Below are 13,995 nucleotides of genomic sequence, written 5' to 3'. Positions count from 1 at the left end.
GTGAGGCCTGGATACCCGCCCAGGCGGACGGTGCAGCACACAGGAAAAAGACGACGACGAGGTGGGATGGGAAGAACTTTTATTAGACTCTGCTTCCAGCCTCTGCCACGCGGGCCCCGCCCACCCCGAGTCATGGAGCGCCCCCTCCTCCCTCCTCTTCGTCGTCAGCCTCCACGTCGAGGCCCGGGATGCCTCGGATCTGGCGCTCCAGCGCCCCGCCCAGTAGGGGCACGGCCTCCTCGTCCTCCTCCGGGGGCGGGGGCGGGGGTGGGGACGCGGTCCCGGGTACTGGCTCTGGAGGCACTGGGGGCTGCGCCGGCGCGCCCTCTGCACCCACCGCGACCCCGGCCGCTTCGACCAGCGCCCCCTCATCAAGGGCACCTCCCTCGGCCTCCTCTTGTTCCTTCTCCTCCTCTGGGCTGTCAGTGAAAGGGTTCTCACCCTGCAGAGAGGGGCGCGACATGAAGAACGGGAGAACCCGCGGGGTTGCGGCTGGGGACTGGGCCGGTGTGCCAGGGGCGTGCACCTCACCTTCAGATAGCGCTCCAGCTTCTTACTGATTAGCTTGTTGTTTAGGATGCTGCGAGCCACCATGAGCGAGGACTTCTTAGACTGCTCCATCATGAGCTGCGGGCAAGGCAGGCAGGGCTGCAGAGGCTGACCCACGCATTCCAAAGGAGCCCCCCACCCTCACACCGCCGGGTCGGGTAGAGCCCACACTCACCCGCACACCTCTCCACCTCCACCTCGGGACCCAGCACTGCCAATGACTACAACCAGACTGCGTTAGGTCTGTAAGTGGACCCTTGAGTACAAGCGTGGGTTCACTCTACAAGCATGGAGCCAGGACCCGATTTGATCTTTCCTCAAATGTCCCATCTTTCCACGCCATAGTTAATTGTAACTGATTAAAGTCTTATGTCTTTACAGCTGTACTGCAGCGATCTGACTTGCTTACATAAAAATTTATAAGCAGTGAACAAACCTACTAAAAACCAAATGTGCAACTCCTAACAAGAGGGCAACTGCCCTAAAACACACACAACTCTACAGGATAAACAGGGAGGATATAAAAGCAGGAAAAGAATATCAAACAGTATGTTTAAGTGATATGAAAGTGTTAGTTGCTCAGTCGTGTCCGACTCTTTGCGACCCCATGGACTGTAGCCCCGTCAGGCTCCTCTGTCTATGGGATTCTCCAGATAAGAATACTGGAATGGGTTGCCATTCCCTCCCTTCTCCAGGGGATCTTCCCCACCCAGGGACTGAAACCAGGTCTCCCACATTGCAGGCAGATTCTTTATGATCTGAGCCACCAGGGAAGCCCTTAAGTGATATACATCCTTTGAATCCATAGGATTCCCAAGATAAAGAATTACACCCTCAAAATGTAAAGGTTGAAAAGAGACAGTTACGCTCTTGGTGAAAGGCTCAAGTGTTTATTTTCTGAAAAATCATTTTGATAGAACTCACTGGAAAAGATCCTGATGCTGTGAAAGATTGAGGGCGACAGAGGATGAGATGGTTGGATGGCATCACCGACTCAATGGACATGAGTCTGCGCAACTCCAGGGAAGTCAAGGACAGGGAAGCCTAGCATGCTGCAGTCCATGAGGTCGCAAAGAGTTGGACATGACTCAGCGACTGAACAATAATCAAAAGTAAAAATTTTTCTCAGCAATTCCTCCCTGGAGTCTAGCCTAAGTTTAAAATTGGGAACATGCAAGCACACTGGTTGCAGAGGTGAAAAATTGGAAAGCACCTTAGTGTTCTTCAGTGGAAAAGTGGTTACATAAGCCAGACATTCAGAAGAACACCATGCAGTCTTAAAACAGGGCTTCTCTCTCCCCTGGCCTAAGGTGTGTGACAGGACAGAGTGCGGAGCATGCCAGTGTCTGGGAGGATTTACACCAAAATGCTACATGATTTTCTCCGTGGTGAGTGAAGGCAACTCTCACTTCCATCATTAAGGCAAGTAATGATAACCCAACTATAAAGCCATAAACAGGAAAAAAAAAAAAAAAGTAAAGCTATTTTTGGAGGGGTGGGGAAGCTAACCTTCAGGACTTCTACTCAACCCTAGCCAACTCTTTACATCGCATTTCAGAATATCACTTGTCTGTTTCTATTCCCTTTCCCCACCTTCATCTTTTTTTTTTCTTTTTACTTGGGGAAAATAGTCCTCATGTATGCTCAAAATGAAACAAGTTAAAGATGCACAAAAAAAAAACTGTCTACATACTGGTTTCCCCTAATGGGGAATAAAAGGGATAACTGGTTCTAATCATAGGTGTAGTTGCGGGTACTTTAAACTCTGGAGCACTTACAAGGCTGTAGTAGAAATGGATATCCCGTGGATATTATATGTTAAATCATGTGTTATCTGTGGAATACGGCACTCTCAATGTGCACACCGTTGACTACAGCTACAGAAGTGTTCCTTTAGCTGTGACTCAATTTTCTCTAAGGGCAGAAACGTGTCACATTCCATTATTTGTAAAGTCACCAGCTGTTTGCTTTCGTTACTTTTGCTACACTCATATTCTTTGTATTCAGGTAACTCAAGAACAAATATACAAAGATGCAATAAAAGTGAATTGCTTGATATATATTACTTCATGTATATCAAGCACAGCAATAAAACAAAAATCTCATGTTTAAATTTTAGGGTTTTTGCTTTTGTGATTTTTTTTAAAAATATACTTGCCTAACATGCATGTGCTGTTAAAAAAAAATAGTTAACATGGAAATAACTTGAGATGATGGCTTTGTTTAATATCTTATGATATTTTTATGAATAATCCAAGTATAATGTGGAATAAAAATTTTATGAATGGAAAAAAAAAGATGCACAATTAGGATACTACTACATCTTACTCACTGACACACTATCTTTCTCCCTCTAGGTGCAGACAGACACACCAGATTGTCTCCCAACTGAGCAAACTTAGTGTTTTCAGATTTTTGCTGTGATAACCAAATTAAGGATAAACTTAAATACTTCCATGCTAGTGCTTTTAATCCTACTGAACAGGTTCCCTAAAGTGACAGTGCCTGAGTACTCTGCAAAAACACTGTAGGCTGTGCTTCTTCCACCTGTACTAAGACCATGTACTTGTCCCCGCTCTCCATCAGCATTAGATGTTTACCACTGTTGAATGTTTTTCCTGTAGGGTGAGAGAAAAGAATGTATGCTGCCTCCCGTGGCACTGCCCTGCCCACCAGCGAATCCGATATGCACACTGGGCTGTCTGTCCGGATTTCTATGAAGTCATCTCTTCCACGGTCTCTTGGTTTCCTAGCTTGTTCAGGAAGGCTTCCTTTAATGTCAAGGTGAACAGTCTTCAAAATGTTGTTCTTTTTTCCCCACATTTAAGATCTTGAGAATTTAATATACGGTATGAGGTAGGAGTCCAACTTTCCTTTCCAGAAATGTGTAAGATAAATCATTATTTCCCCCCATCAAATTGACATGGAGGTCTACAGACGTCCCTCATCTGCAAATCTGAAATCCAAAAGGTTTTTCTCCTAAAATTCATTTGGTGCAAATTATGAGCTGACATATTTTTATACCATCTTTATTTATCCTACCTAAACAAGTCACTTGAAGAATTATCAATGGTTTAACTGCAAGGCGCTTTCCCAGATTCTGCTGGGGATGTTGGCAATCCTATCATGTAGCTGTTCTGTAATCCAAAAATTATTTTAAAAAACATCCCGGTTTCTGATAAGGGATCTGCAACTGACTATAATACTGAGTTCCAAAAACAAAGCATAGAGGGATATTTCATTAGACTCTATTCTAGCTCCACTCTTTTTTATTTTTATTCCACTTTTTTTTTAAATCACTATGCCAGTATCATTTGTTTTCAATTACAGTGACTCTACATGAGTTATATATCTGTTACACCAAGTCCCTGTACTCACTGACTGTTGTATAATTTTCCTGGCTATCAGACTTAACTCTGTCAATAGTAATATGGGAGGAACTGGTTTTTGTTTTATTTTGCTATTAAATCTCTCATCTAAGAACTTGGTACTTCCTTCCATTCACTGAGGTCTTGCTTGTTTCATACCCTTGAATTTAAGATCCCATACCTTTCTTCTTTACATTCCTAGTTATTTCACACATTTTGTGGTTACTGTGAATAGATGTTTCCTCATTTATGTTTCTAATTGGTTATTACTATTAGAATGGATAAAAACTACTACTACTTTGAAAGTGAAAGTCGCTCAGTTGTGACTCTTTGCAACCCCATGGACTATACAGTCCATGGAATTCTCCAGGCCAGAATACTAAAGTGGGTAACCTATCCCTTTTCCAGCAGATCTTCCCAACCCCAGAATTGAACCCAGGTTTCCCGCACTGCAGGCAGATTCTTTACCAGCTGAGCCACAAGGGAAGCCCAAGAATACTGGAGTGGGTAACCTATCCCTTCTCCAGCAGAGATTCCCGACCCCCAGAATCAAACCCAGGTCTCCTGCAATGCAGGTGGATTTTTTTACCAAGTGAGCTATCAGGGAAGCCTACTTTTGGTATGTCCTAACCCTCCATGCCAGCAAATTTGGAAAACTCAGCAGTGGCCACAGGACTGGAAAAGGTCAGTTTTCATTCCAATCCCAAAGAAAAGCAATCCCAAAGAATGCTCAATTGCATTCATCTGACATGCTTGTAAAGCTCAAAATTCTCCAAGCCAGGCTTCAGCAATACGTGAACCGTGAACTTCCAGATGTTCAAGCTGGTTTTAGAAAAGGCAGAGGAACCAGAGATCAAATTGCCAACATTCGCTCGATCACCAAAAAAGCAAGAGAGTTCCAGAAAAACATATATTTCTGCTTTATTGACTATGCCAAAGCCTTCGACTGTGTGGATCACAATAAACTGTGAAAAATTCTGAAAGAGATGGGAATACCAGACCACCTGACCTGCCCCTTGAGAAACCTGTATGCAGGTCAGGAAGCAACAGTTAGAACTGGACATGGAACGACAGACTGGTTCCAAATAGGAAAAGGAGTACGTCAAGGCTGTATATTGTCACCCTGCTTATTTAACTTATTATATGCAGAGTACATCATGAGAAAGGCTGGGCTGGAGGAAGCACAAGCTGGAATCAAGATTGCCGGGAGAAATATCAATAACCTCAGATATGCAGATGACACCACCCTTATGGCAAAAAGTGAAGAGGAACTAAAAAGCCTCTTGATGAAAGTGAAAGAGGAAAGTGAAAAAGTTGGCTTAAAGCTCAACATTCAGAAAACTAAGATCATGGCATCTGGTCCCATCATTTCGTGGGAAATAGATGGGTAAACAGTGTCAGACTTTATTTTTTGGGGCTCCAAAATCACTGCAGATGGTGACTGCAGCCATGAAATTAAAAGACACTTACTCCTTGGAAGGAAAGTTATGACCAACCTAGATAGCATATTAAAAAGCAGAGACATTACTTTGCCAACAAAAGGTCCATCTAGTCAAAGCTATGGTTTTTCCAGTGGTCATGTATGGATGTGAGAGTTGGACTGTGAAGAAAGCTGAGTGCCGAAGAATTGATGCTTTTGAACTGTGGTGTTGGAGAAGACTCTTGAGAGTCCCTTGGACTGCAAGGAGATCCAGCCAGTCCATCCTAAAGGCGATCAGTCCTGGATGCTCATTGGAAGGACTGATGCTGAAGCTGAAATTCCAATACTTTGGCCACCTCATGAGAAGAGCGGACTCATTGGAAAAGATCTTGATGCTGGGAGGGATTGGGGGCAGGAGGAGAAGGGGACGACAGAGGATGAGATGGCTGGATGGCATCACCGACTCGATGGACATGTGTTTGGGTAAACTCCTGGAGTTTGTGATGGACAGGGAGGCCTGGTGCGCTGCGATTCATGGGGTCGCAGAGTCGGACACGGCTCAGCGACCGAACTGAACTGAACCCTCCATGGGGTTGCAAAAAGTTGGACACTACTGAGCAATTTTCACACTTATCCTTTCAACCCCTTAGTAAATTCTATTAATTCTAAGAACATTTTTTTTTTAGCTGAAATCATCAGCTTTTCTAGGAATATAGTCACACTATTTGCATATAAACAGTTTTCATTTCCAGGACTTTATACTGATAATGTTGCTAATTTCTTATTGAATCATCCTTATATTCCAGAAACAAATTTTACTTACAGTGCGTTACATATTTGAATCACCACTAGATTGATAATTAGGAATATTTTGGGAATCCCTGGTGGCTCAGTGGTAAAGAATATACCTGCAATGCAGGAGATGCGGGTTCGATCCCTGGGTCAGGAAGATCCCCTAGAGAAGGAAATGACAACCCACTCCAATATTCTGGCCCGGAGAATCCCATGGACAGAAAAGCTAGTGTGCTACAGTTCGTGGGGTCAGGAAAGTGTTGTATATGACTAAGCAACTAAACCACCAACCACCACATCAATGGATAAAAGTTTCATTTGCTTCACATCCTTGACAACACAATTTTATTTAGCACTTTTATTCTTCAATAAACTATAGTTTCATCTCATTATTATCCTACCAGATTTTTGGAATTAAGGTTATAAAGACTTCCTAAAGGAATTCCCTGGTGGTCCAGTGGTTAATTCACCTGCCAAGGCAGGAGACATGGGTTGGATCCCTGGTCTGGGAACTAAAATCCCAAATGCCACAGGGAAAGTAAGAGCATGTGCCCTAGAGCCTGTGATTCACAAGAGAAGCCTGTGCAATGAGAAGCCCACGCACCGCAACTAAGAGAACAGGCTCTGCTCTTCCCAACTATAGAAAGCCCGTGACCAGCAATGAAGAGGCCCTGTACCTCAACGAAGACCCAGCGCAGCCAATATATAATAATTAAAAACAACAGCAATAACAAAAAAAAGGCCTCCCTCTCTACTCCATTATCACCATTGAGGGATGTATATTCCCAGAAGCAGGACTGTAAACATTTCTCACCGTGCCCCCTAACTGCCTGCTGCTAAGTTCTGGGCAAACTCAGGTGAGAGGTGGGGGCTCCCTCCTATCAAGCCCCACTCATGGAATGAAGTTTAACACCATGCATTGCTCTAACCCTGGCTTGTTCATAAGGCAGAGGTCCCACGCCTAGACAGGCAAACCAAACCAAGTTGACCAGAGGCTACAGCTGCCTCCACACTGCTTCTCTCCTTTTTTTTTTTTAATATATTTATTTGGCTACACTAGGTCTTATTTGTAGCATGCAGGATCTTTAGTTGAGGCATGTGGCATCTAATTCCCCACAAGAGTTTGAACCTGAGCTCCCTGCACTGGGAGCACTGAGTCTTTGCACCACCAGGGAAGTCCCAAACCCTTCTCTTCTAAAGCAGCAGAGTCAGACAGTCTTGTCGCCACTCCCAGCTCTGAAGCCTGGACTCAGGAGTTTTGAGGGAAAGGCAGACCTTTAAACAATGAGCTGTCAAATCTCTTCCCAAAGGAACTCCTTTTTTAAGAATGTGGGGAGTTCAAAACTAAGGGCTCTCTCAAAACAATGGAGGGTGTGGAGAAAAGCAATTAAAAGGAAAGTAGATATACTTCCCAGGTGGCAAAGTGGTAAAGAATCCACCTGCAGATGCAGGAGACAGGGTTCTCATCCCTGGGTCGGGGAGATCCCCTGGAGGAGGAAATGGCAACTTCTCCAGTATTTTTGCCTGGAAAATTCCATGTACAGAGAAGCCTGGTGGGCTACAGTCCACAGGGTCACAAAGAATCGGACATGACTGCTCATGGATTTGATGAGCAATACAAACTAAACCACTGCTGTCTCCAAAGAGAACCAGTAAAACAGGTAGGAGGAGCCTCCCTAGGGTTCAGGATAAATCTCAAACAATGGAAATCCAATTTAATTGGATTAAAGCAATTTAATTGTATTAGGTTAATTCAGTTGGATTAGAACAATTCAATGCCTTTAGGCATTGTTGAAAACAACAGAGCTATCTGCCAACAACTTATGGAGGTGAACTTATAGAGTGCAGTCCAGAAAAGAACGGAGAAAAGAATGGAAAAAGAAAAAAAAAGAAGTCCTATCAAAACTACCACCAAAACCACCACCAAAGCTGCCACCACCATAGGTCACGTGGCTGTGGGCCTGGCCTGTGGCTTCCTCTTCTGAGGTGCAGTAACAGGCTCTGCGCTGTGGGAATTAAAGGATTTCACTAAAATATTTTGACTGTTCACTCAAACACACACAATAACAAGACCCACAGCAAGGGAGGTCTAGTACAAAAAGCTGCCACAATATATTATCTAAACTGACTAGTTTCCAACAAAAAATTATATGTGCAAAGGAAACTGACATTCAGGAAAAAAGGCAGGCAAACAACAGAAACTGCCTGTGCCCAGGGGCCAGATGTCAAACTTAAAGACTTCTAAGCAGCCATTATAAATCCATTTAAAGAACTAAAAGGAAACATGCTTGAAGTACAAGATGACACTGTCTCATCAAATAGGGAACATCAATAAAGGGACAGAAATCAAATATATAAATTCTAGAGCTGAAAAATACAATGAACTGAAATGAAAAATTCAATGGAGGAGTTTAATAGTAGATCTGAAATGGCAGAATAAGCAAAATCTGTAGGTTGGCAGAGATCACACAATCTGGAGAACAGAAGAAAGAATGAAGAAAAATGAATAGTCTCAAACAACCCTTGACACCGTTAGGTGACCCATCACACTCATAATGAAATTACCAGAAAAAGACAAAAGGAGCAGAAAAAAATGTCTGAATAATGGCTATAAACTGCGTAAATCTCATGAAACCACACATCCAAGAAGCTGCTGCTGCTAAGTCACTTCAGTCATGTCCGACCCTGTGCAACCCCACAGACGGCAGCCCACCAGGCTCCCCCGTCCCTGGGCTTCTCCAGGCAAGAACACTGGAGTGGGTTGCCATTTCCTTCTCCAATGTGTGAAAGTGAAAAGTCAAAGTCAAGTCACTCAGTCGTGTCCGACTCGTAGGGACCCCACAGACTGCAGCCTAGCAGGCTCCTTCGTCCATGGGATTTTCCAGGCAAGAGTACTGCAGTGGGGTGCCATTGCCTTCTCCAATCCAAGAAGCTAACAAACTCCAAATAAAAAAGATCCATAAAAAGACACATTATAATAAAAATGCTGAGAGCAAAAGACAACGGAAAAATCTTGACAGCAGCAAAAGAAAAATTAATCATTACTTAAAATGGAACCCCAGTAATGTTAAAAGCTGACGTCTTACCAGAAATGAGACCAGAAGGCAGTGGGATAACATACTTAAAATGCTCAAAGAAACTGTCAACCAAAAATCCTGTGCCCAGGAAAGCTATCTTTCAAAAGTGAAACTGAAATAATAACAGTCCACAACAAACAACAACTGAGTTTGCTGCTGACAGACCTTTAAAAGAAATACCTAAGGAGGTCCTTCAAGCTGAAAAGGAAGTGATCCCAGATTGTGCAAATCCATAAGAAAAAACAATAAAGGTAATCATATAATTATAAAGAAACACTATAAATGCAATATCTTTTCCTGTCCTCTCAACTAATTTAAAAGGAGTTGTATAAAACAATACATATTTAAATATTAAAAATATATATAGCTCTTAAACCTATATAAATAATTGTATTACTTAACCTGTAGTAACACATAGAAATGTAATATATTTGCCAGTAAGAGCACAAAGAAAGTCAGGAGAGTAAAACTACTGGGCTAATAAGGAAATGACCACAGATGGTAACTTGAATCCACAGGAAGAGTTCAAAGAGAACCAGAAATGAGCAATAAGAAGTCTAGTTTAACAAAAGCTAGAAATATGTAACTGCTCTCCTTTCTTCTGTTGGTGTCCTTAAAAGACAAATTATATAAAATAATAATTACATTGTATTACATTATTGGGTTTGTAACACATATAGATGTACTACTTTGTATAACAAAAACCTATGCAGAGAGAGGTTCACAGGAGTAACTTAATCTCACTGAAATGATTGCATCTAAAGGAAATTTTTGAAGTTAATATATATAAAGTAAGGCCTAGAGAAACCACTAATAATATCCCCGAATTTTTGCAGTGCAAAAAAGCCATTAAAAAAGATTAAATATTGTAACAAAGAAATGTTGAATACAAAGAAAGCAGTAAGGCAGTAAAGCAGCAATAATAAACGATGTAAATCTAATATCAATAATAATATTAGGGACTTCCCTGGTGGTCCAGTGGCTAAGACTCCACACTCCCAATGCAAGAGGTCCGGGTTCACTCCCTGGTCAAGGAACCAGTTTGCACATGCTGCAGCTAAAATCCCGCATGCTGCAACTAAGCAGTCAAATAAATAAATATTTGAAAAAAATAGTAACATTAAATGTAAATGGATTAAACAATCCAGTCAAAAGGCAAAGATGGTCAAACTGAATAGAAAAACAAGATAAAATTATATGCTATCCATAGGAGACAAACTTCAGATCCAATAGATTCAAAGATACAAATAAATAGAAAGGAAAAGAATGAGAAAAGATATACAAACATCAACTGTAAGAAAATGAACTGACTATACTAATACCAGACAAACAGACTGTAAAAAATGTTACTAAGATAAAAAGGGACATTTTATAATGATAAAAGGGTCTCTCTATCGGGGGATATTTAAGTATAGATGCACCTGACAACAATTCAACAATAGCTGATTTTAATATCCCACTGTCAATAATGCAAACAACAACTTGGCAGAAGATCAATAAGGAAATAAAAGGCTTGAACACTATAAAACCAAACAGGCATAATAGATATCTAAAGAACACTTTGCAACAGTAACAGAATATCCATTCTTCTAAAATGTACAAAGCGTAGCAGAGACTGTATACTACTAGGCCATAAACCAAGCTTCATTTAATAGGATGTATAACTGTCTGACTACACTGAAGAAAATTAGAAATCAGTAACAGAGAGAAATTCTGGAAACTCAGAAATATATTAAAATTAAATGACACACTGCTGAATAACCAATGGGTCTAAGAAAAAGAAGGCAGAGGGAAATTAGAAAATAATTTGAGATGAGTGAAAGGGAGGATGAGACATACCAAAACTTATGGGATGCAGTGAGAGCAGTACTCAGCGGAAAACTTAGTTATAAATGGCTACATCAGAACAGAGAAGAACCTAAAGCAAGCAGAAGATTGGAACAGAAATTAATGAAGCAGAGAACAGAAAAAAAAAAAAAGAGCAAAAAAGAAAAAGAAATCAACAAAACCGTAAGTTTGTTCTTTAAATGTCAACAAAATTAAACCTCAGCAAGACTGATCAAGAAAAAAAGATTCAAAGCAATCAGAAATGAAAGAAGGGGACTACTGACAATACAGAAATAAAAAAGGAATTGAATTAGTAATGAAACAAACAAACAAAAAAGCTACTCACGAAGAACAGCCCAGATCCAGATGGCTTCAGAGCAAATTCTACCAATTTAATACCAATTCTTCACAAACTTCCAAACAACAGGAAGGAAAACTTCTCAACTCATTTTTTGAGGCCAGTATTACCTTGATACCAAACCCAAAACTATCACAAAAAAAATACAGACCAACATCTCATGAGTACAGATACACAAATTCTCAAAAAATATTAGCCAAGCCAATTCAACAACATATAAAAAGAATTATACCCCATGACCAAGTAGGATTTTTCCCAATAACGCCAAGGGTGGCTTAACACCCTCAAGTCAATGAAATATACTGCATCAATAAATAAAAAACAAAAACCACACAATCATCTCAATAAATTCAGAAAAAGATCTGATAAAACCCAATACCCTTCCAGAATAAAAACACTCAACAAGATATGAATAGAAGGGAATTCAACAACCAGATAAAGAGCATCTATGGAAAATCCACAGCCAAACAGCATGCTTAATGGTCAAAGACTGAAGCTTCCTCCCCAAGAGACAAGATAAGGAACAAGAAGATACTTCTCTTCAAGATTGTGTTGGATGTTCTAGCCAGGGCAATTAAACAAGAAAAAAAAAATTAAACCGCATCCATATTGGCGAGGAAGTAGTTAAACTATTTATCTCTATCTATAGACAACTGATATACAGAAAATGCTAAAAAATCCATGATTAAAATCAATAAACAACTTCAGTGAGGTTACAGAATACAGTTATCAACAAACAAAAATCAATTCTATTTTGAAACAGGTACAAAGAACAACTCAGAAATGGAATTAAAGAACACAATTCCATTTATATTAGTATCAAAAGAATAAAGTACTTGGGAATAAACTAATAATCCCCAAAAGTAAAAATCTTATACACTGAAAACTGTAAAATATTGTTGAAAGAAATTAAAGATTCTGAATAAATGCAAAGACATCCCATTTTCATGGACTGGAAGACTTAATATTGCTGAGACAGGAATACTTTCCAAACTGATACAGAAATTGAATATAGTCCCATTAGGATACCAGCTGGCTTCTTTGTAGAAACTGACATGTTGGTCCTAAAATCTGTGGAATCTCAAGGAACACAGAATAGCCAAAACAATCTTGAAAAAAAAAAAAAAAGGAGAAGTTATAGGTGTTCGTTTCTGATTCTAAACCTTACTATAAAGCTACAGTGTGGTAATGGCATAAGGATAAACACAGAGAACAACAGAATAAAGAGAGTCCAGAAATAAATCCATGGAGCTATAGTCAACTGACTTTTGGTGAGAGAGCCATGACCATTCAACAAAGAAAGAATACTTTCTTCTACAAATGATATTGGGACAACTGAAAAATCACATGGAATAGAATGAAGTTGAACATTACCTTACACCATATACAAAAATTAACTCAAATGCATTAAAAACCAAATTGTAGGAGCTAAAACTGTAAAATCCTTATTATAAGAAGACAAAGGGATAAATCTTTGTGACCTTTTATTTGACAACGGATTCTTAGATATGATACCCCAAGCACAAGGAACAAAAGAAAAAAATTTAGATAAACTGAACTTCATCAAAATTAAACTTTTGTGCTACAAAGACACATCAAGGTGAAAAAACCCATGGGATGGGAGAAAATATTTGCAAATCATATGTCTGATTAAGGACTTGTATCGAGAATATATAAAGAACCTTAACTCATAAAGACCACACAATTAAAAAATAAAGTATCTGAACAGACATTTCTTCCCTTCCAAGACGACAGACAAATGGCCAACAAGTCCATGATAAAATGCTCAACATCATTAGTCAGTTATCAGGGAAATGCAAATGAAAAATACAACAGATACCACTCACTGCACACCTGAATGACTGAACGGCTGGAATCAAAAAGTCAGATAATAACAACTATTGGTGAAGTATTGGTGACATATGAATAAATCAGAGCTCACACATTGTTGTTGAGGATATAAAATGGCACAGCCACTATGGAAGATAAGCTGGCAGTTCCTCAAGAAATTAAACTTACTATTTGACTCAGACATTCCACTCCTGTCTAAAAAAACCATACACATGTCCATACAAAAACTTGAATCATAACAGAATTATCCATAATAGCCAAGAGGTGGAAACTATCTGAATTCTAAAGCATGAATAAACTAAATGTGGTATATATCCATACAAGAGAATATTTTTAAGCCACACAAAGGGATGAAGTTCTGATACATGCTACAATATGGATGAACCTTGAACACATGCTGAACAGAAGAAGCCAATCACAAAAGACCACATACTATGGTGACTGCATTTATATGAAATGCCTAGAAATACATGGAGACAGACAGTAAATCAGTGATTGCCTAAGGCTGGGGGAGTTATGGCGGTTACAGAGTGACAGCTATAATGTATGGGTTTCTTTTTGAGATGATAAAGATGTTCCATAATTGTGCTGACAGCTACACAACTGTGAATATATTAAAAACTACTGACTTGTATACCTTACAAGGATGAATTATATGGTATGGGAATTGAGCATCAATAAAACTGTTACCAAAATTAATAGTAACTAGAAGCTTTTTATTCACTTCTAAATCTGGCATTTTACAGAATATAG

At 40.1% G+C, this 13,995-nt stretch overlaps 1 protein-coding gene across 6 annotated transcripts in view; it reads right to left on the bottom strand.

The window, feature by feature from the left end:
- Positions 1-62: 62 nt before the first annotated feature.
- AKAP8L (A-kinase anchoring protein 8 like) overlaps positions 63-13,995 on the bottom strand; it is a 30,677-nt gene continuing 16,744 nt past the window's right edge. For 3 of the 6 annotated variants that reach the window (XM_043911160.1, XM_043911161.1, XM_043911162.1), the window contains 2 exons: positions 532-627; positions 63-442 (listed from right to left, as the gene is read on the bottom strand). In XM_043911160.1, coding sequence (XP_043767095.1) covers positions 131-442; positions 532-627 — 408 coding nt within the window. In that variant the 3' untranslated portion in view covers positions 63-130. Of the gene's footprint in view, positions 443-531; positions 628-13,995 lie in introns of those variants that run through there. The other 3 variants (XR_006342596.1, XR_006342594.1, XR_006342595.1) reach the window with 2 other exon arrangements.

The sequence above is a fragment of the Cervus elaphus genome, chromosome 9 (genome assembly GCF_910594005.1).
Source record: "Cervus elaphus chromosome 9, mCerEla1.1, whole genome shotgun sequence".
Lineage (NCBI taxonomy): Eukaryota > Metazoa > Chordata > Mammalia > Artiodactyla > Cervidae > Cervus > Cervus elaphus.
This window is presented reverse-complemented; position numbering and strand designations above follow the sequence as displayed.